At 41.9% G+C, this 6478-nt stretch overlaps 1 protein-coding gene across 1 annotated transcript in view; it reads right to left on the bottom strand.

Annotated features, from left to right (window-relative positions):
* Positions 1-563: 563 nt before the first annotated feature.
* DEFB1 (defensin, beta 1) overlaps positions 564-6478 on the bottom strand; it is a 15538-nt gene continuing 9623 nt past the window's right edge. Inside the window, exon 2 of the mRNA XM_008591313.1 lies at positions 564-796. Coding sequence (XP_008589535.1) covers positions 651-796 — 146 coding nt within the window. The 3' untranslated portion in view covers positions 564-650. The remainder of the gene's footprint in view (positions 797-6478) is intronic.

Raw genomic sequence — 6478 nt, 5'->3', positions numbered from 1 at the left:
AAGGGACTACAACCCATTTTCCTCCACGAATGGGCATCTGTAGGCCTCACAGTGTGGAGGGAATGAAATGAGATGTAGCTGTGAGAGCTACGTAAATAGTTTATGCAATTGCGTTGGAGTAAAAAATGGTGATCTGGGAACACAGACATTAGCCCTAGAGGATGAAACTCCTGTGAAATATTTTTATGGTCACTATGGAGATTCTCAAATGCTAAGTTAACCAACACACTGCCCTTAGCCCCAGAAGGAGAAAAGGCAGCTGTTCTTGGCAGACTGCAGAGACCACTGAATTTGGTGTGAGGCTTTGCCAAGACCAGGGGGACCCCAAAGCTGCATCCACTTGCTTCATCACACATCTTTGATCTCATGTGGACCCTCTGCATGTTCACATGCTGGTTTGGTGATAAAATAAAGTGGAAGTGACACTACTCAAGGCCATCATTCCCCTGTGTGAGGCATGCTGTGCGGTCTGGCCTTTCTCATGGTCCAGCCCCAGACCCTAACCCCCACACTTTCTTAACCTCTTCCACACTGAGACACAAGATTTATTTTGGTCTGAAGGATGCATGCTTTGAGAAAAGTCTTCCTTTATTAAAACAGTACAAATCTGTCACTTGGCTTCGGCATTCTTTCTCCCAGTCACTCCCAGCTCACAGGCAGCACTTGGCCCGCTTGCTGTAACAGGTGCCCTGAATTTTGGTATAGAGTGGGCAAGAGGAAAAGTGACAGGTTCCTCCATTCCTGACACATTTGTAATGGTCAGATCTCTGGCCAAGACCTTCAAGAAGGCCAACACCTGTAGGGAGAGAACAAAACCACTTCAGTCTCACGGCTTGAGCCTCAACAATTTCAGAACATTTTGTGATAGCAGGACAGACAACTCTGCAAAGCACTTGAGAGAGCTTTCTCTTCCAAGAAATTTGTAAGTAACTGCTTTTTGGGGCTGCTGATGAAATAAGGCATCTGAAGAGCTCACTCACTCAAAGGGCTATGTCAGCCATGGCCAAATACAAGCACACACAGCAGGGTTCTGAGTGGGGCTTTATTCTGCCAAGAGACTTTAAGGAGTTCAGGTAATTCAAGTTACCCCCCAAATAAGTCATCTAATCCATCTTACCAACTCCCAAACTCACATCCTCTATTTTAGAAATGCCAAGGCAGGTGCCTTTCCATGAGCACACCCTAAACTGTCCTCGCTCCCTGCCTTTTGTTAAACTCTTCCCTCTGACTTGAATCCTGGCTCCCCCACTTTCACATCACCTTTTTCTGCTGAAATCTATGACACTTTAATGTCAGTTTGAAACTATGGTCACTCCATAAAGCTTTCATCATTTCCTCCAGCTGGATTTTATCCTGCCTTCCTCCCTAATCTTGTAATTAGAAGGTGCCCAAACTAGTCCTCCACTGCAACCGATAGAGAATGAGGTCCTCTATAATATCCCTGGTAAGTGACCATCAAACCACTGTTTTGCACACCTTCATTGGTAGGTGTTGTGTACTGAACTCTGTTCCCTCAAAATTCCTACGTTGAAGCCCTAACCCACACTATCTCAGAACGTGACTGTATTTGGAGATAGAAACTTTAAAGAGATAGTTGAGGTTGAATGTGCTCATCAGGATGGGCCCTAATCCAGTATGACTGGTGTTCCTATGAGAAGAGGAGATTATGACATGGGCATACACAGGGGAAAGACCATGTGAACACACAGGGAGAAGACAGCTGTCTGTAAGCCAAGGAGAGACCTCAGGAGAAACCAACCCTGCAAACATGTTGATCTCAGACATTGAGCATTCAGAATTGTGAGAAAATAAATTTCTGTTGTTTAAGCTGCCCCAGTTTGTGGCATCTTGTTATGGCAGCCTGAGAAGAGTAGTACAACAGGCCTCCATCAGCCCATGGTACATTCTAATGTCACATATCTTTGCTTGTGGGAAAGACAGTTTTCATACTGGTTGAAATTATCTGCTTGGTAATTCCCATACAGCAGCTCTGTTTCTGCTACTTTGCAGTTAAATTTAATAACTCTTATAGAAGGCAACCCTAGTTTTAGTAATTCCACTTTTTAAAAACTCTTATTTCTTTCATCTTTCTTAATGCCTACTTTCCAGAACCGTCCCAATCCTGTTCATTCTCCTTTGTATGCGTTCCAGTTTGTCAATAGACTTCCTAAGGTTTGAGGCCTGGAATAAATACAAAGAATCTTAGATGTGCCCCACCAACTAAAAGCAAAAGAGGCTTTATTTTTTTAATTTTGTTCACTATAGAGTTGTGCTGTCCAGTATGATAGCCACTAGCTACATGTGGCTATTCACATTTAAATTAATTGAAATTACACCAGCCACATTGCTCAATAGACATACGTAGCTAATGGTTACTGCATTGGACAGTGTAGATACAGAACATTCTGGTGAGCTGTGTTGCCATGGAGATGGAAGAGCATCAGAGACACTCTGGTTGCACCACCCCATTACCCAGGGAAGCACTATGGGCCAGGCCACTCAGTTGCTTGCACAGAAGTCTTCTGATCTCAAGCTAGTATTCTTTCTCTACATTGTATTTATTCCTATTGTTGCTGTCCAAGATTGTATTAGATTTTAATAGCCTCACCACAATGTTGGCCTCAAGTAAAATAGTGAACTAGCCTCTCCACAGGTCTCCAGTTCCAGCTCTTGCCTTTCTTCATCCAACATTCTCATTTCTGGACAGATACTTAGAGGATGCTTATATCTAACCTCTGCTGCAAAACAAAATCCTTCCCTGTGACTATCTATTACTAGGAAGAGCAATTGAGCTAATAAATTTGAAAGCACTTTGAAATCATGAAGATCTATACATCCTTCCTCTTGTTTTTCTCAATAATCAAATTGTGGGTATATACACACACATGCACACACACATACACATGGGGTCTTCAAAATGTTTGTAGAAACATTTGTATTATCTCTCAATTCCATTTTTTCTAAAGTTTTCCTCTCCTTCCTTGTACTAAGTAAGCAGAGGAAGCCCAAATATAATATAGCTTTTCAGAGCCAAGATGGACCTCAGAGCTCAATTAATTCAACCTCTCTATGACCCTCTCCCTAGATGAAGAAACTGAGGTCCATTGGTGTCCCCAGGGCATGCGGCAGCCAAAGGCAGAGCCAAGATCTGAATGGATGTCTCCTGACTTCCATCTCAGCTCTTAGTCCACCTCAGCACACTGCTTGTTGATTATGCTGTCATTGTACTTAACAAGAACTAATTTCTAGTATTAGCTTTAAGGAGCTAGTACATTATAGGACATAAAAGAACAAACTTAGTGTCAGGGTACTTTGGTTACATCCTGTGCTCTAGTATGTACTTTGGTACATACTGTGTAGTCTTTGGCAAACCACTCAACTTCTCTGGGCTCCAGCTTCTGAAACTTAAAATTGGGGAAACTAGATTATATGATCTCATTCATCTCTAATATCCTGAGGTTGATCGTTTTTCCTTAGGTGGGCAACTAACACATTTATAGTTGCAGTCAATCCTCCAAGGAATGCATTGCTTTTTTCTCATTTACAGACAGGGAAACAGAGCCCCAGAAAGATGGAATGAATTTTCCATTATCCCGTAGCAACTAAATCATGTTCTTCCTAGTACCAAAATCCATGTTTCTGCCACATCAACTCCTGGGAAGTTGGCTTCTTAGACAACTTTTGTAGAAAATATGGTCTTCGGATGGCTTTAAACAGGCTCTGTACCAACAATTTGGGACGAAGGAGAAGACAACATGGTCAGCTTTACTACTTGTTTCGTTATGCAACTTGAGGAAACAGTTCTGTATTAAGCAACAGAGTATCCCCTTTAAAAAATTCTATTCTCACTCCATTTCTCTGTCTCCAATCAAGAGAATTGAGAGAGAGAATAAAGGACCATATCAGTGTACTTAATCTATAGCCCTGTGGCAGCCACCTCATTTGATCTAGAACTGTGGGGTCTGTGGTAACTAGACATTTGACAATGTTTGACGACATTGTTGGTTGTCACAACCGGGCAGGGGTGTTACAGGTATGTAGTGGGTACAGGCCAGGGATGCTGCTAGACATCCTATAATGCACAGAACAGCCCCTGCAACAACAATCATCTGTTCCAAAATGTCAATTGTGCTGAGGTTGAGAAATCTTGATCTAGAACATGGGTTCTCCAAGCTGTGTACACATTACAATCAGCTGAAATGGGCTTAAAATATTGATTTAATCATTCTGGGGAGGAGTCTATGTATTTGCATTTTTAAAAAACACAAAAACCTCCTCAGATGAATCTATTATGCAGTAAATAATTGAGAAATGCTGGGCCCACTGTTTTTCAAATTTTAGCATGTATCCAAATCACCTGAAAGACTTGCTAAAACACAACTGTTGTACTCCCCTCCCCTGCCAAGTTTCTGATTCAGTAGGTCTGGTTTGGGGCTGATGATCTGCATTTCTAACAAGCTTCCAGCTGGTATCAACAAGCTCCCAGGTGGTATTGTAGCTGCTGGTGCAGAGACCACACTGCCCACTGTTTTTCAAATTTTAGCATGTATCCAAATCACCTGAAAGACTTGCTAAAACACAAGTGTTATACTCCCCTCCCCTGCCAAGTTTCTGATTCAGTAGGTCTGGTTTGGGGCTGATGATCTGCATTTCTAACAAGCTTCCAGGTGGTATCAACAAGCTCCCAGGTGGTATTGTAGCTGCTGGTGCAGAGACCACACCGAGAACCTTCAATCTAGAAGATTGAGGTTCTTTGCTGTGTGAACAGTTTGGGTTCTTTCAGTCTAGGGAACTTTCACACAGCCCTTACCTTTACAATTTTTATGACATTTGTCTTTCCCCTCCTGTTAGAGTTGACTATGCACATGTCTGTTTCTCCTAACAGACACATATTTTTTGAGAGAAGAAACAGTGTTTGACTTGGAACAGGGCCTACAGATGTTGTGCAATTTAAGTGCTTCTGAAGGTCTTTGGTTCACAGGTATAGTGGACCAGACAGCCCAACAAAACAGCTGGAACATCTAGTACATGCACACACATATGCACATGCACTGTGTAGGTGTTAGAGAACTAACAGTAAAAAATTATTGGGTCAAGATTTGGGAGGAGACAGTAATGAAAGCAAGGATATCACATCCTACTAACATAGAAAAATAAGATTATTATGAATTTATGACAATAAACTTGAAAATGTAGTTGAAATAGAAAAATTCCTACAAAAATGCAACTTATTAAAATAAACACAATGAAAATTTTAAAAATCTAAATATTCTCATAACTATTAAAAACATTGAGTCCATAAAGAAAACTCCTGGACAAGATGTCTTCATCAGCAAATACTATTAAGCAATACATAAGAAGCAGAGTCTAGGGCCGGCCCAGTGGCGCACTGCTATAGTGTGCCGCTTGGGAGCGTGGTGGCACTCCCGCCGAGGGTTCGGATCCCACATACAGACCGGTTCCCGCTCACTGGCTGAGCGAGGCGCGGGAGCAACAACGGGGGTTGCAATCCCGTTGCCGGTCCCCGGTCCAGTACGGGGGCAACACTGAGGGTTGCGATCCGTTGCCAGACACGGAAAAAGAAAAAAAAAAAAGGAAAAAAAGAAAAGAAACAGAGTCTATACAATACACACTGTCCCTGAGAGGAGAAGGGAGAATCCTCAGCTCACATTTTGATGCTAGCATGGTCTTAATACCAATATCTAACAAGGTCAATAATAACAGAAAAGGAACAGAAAATTACAGTTCAATCTCCTTGACCAACACAGAGCCAAAAATTCTAGATCCCGTTGCTGGTCCCGGTCCGGTACGGGGGCGACACTGAGGGTTGCGATCCGTTGCCGGACACGGAAAAAGACAAAAATAAAAAGGAAAAAAAGAAAAGAAACAGAGTCTATACAATACACACTGTCCCTGAGAGGAGAAGGGAGAATCCTCAGCTCACATTTTGATGCTAGCATGGTCTTAATACCAATATCTAACAAGGTCAATAATAACAGAAAAGGAACAGAAAATTACAGTTCAATCTCCTTGACCAACACAGAGCCAAAAATTCTAAGTAAAACATCAGCAAACTGAATAAAATCAGGTTTAGTTTATTTCTCAGAAATGAGGTTTCATTTAACATTTGAAAGTCAGTCAATGCTATTAACATAATGGAGAAAAATCATATGGTCATTTCAACAGATGCAGAAAAAACATTTAAAAAATTCAACATTGATTCATGACAAAAACTCTTAAATTTAGGAACTGGAGTGAACTTCCTTAATCTAATAAAGAATACATACAAAAACCTACAAAAAGCAGTACTCTTTTTTTTTTTTCCTTTTTGTCTTTTATCGTGTCTGGCAATGGATTGCAACCCTCAGTGTTGCGCCCGTACCGGACCGGGACCGGCAACGGGATTGCAAACCTCGGTGCTGCACCCACACCTCGCTCAGCCAGTGAGCGGGAACCGGTCTATATGTGGGATCCGAAC

Source organism: Galeopterus variegatus, unplaced genomic scaffold (genome assembly GCF_000696425.1).
Source record: "Galeopterus variegatus unplaced genomic scaffold, G_variegatus-3.0.2 Scaffold6829, whole genome shotgun sequence".
In the NCBI taxonomy this organism is placed as follows: domain Eukaryota; kingdom Metazoa; phylum Chordata; class Mammalia; order Dermoptera; family Cynocephalidae; genus Galeopterus; species Galeopterus variegatus.
The sequence above is the reverse complement of the archived record's forward strand: the minus strand, read 5'-3'. Positions and strand labels throughout refer to the sequence as shown.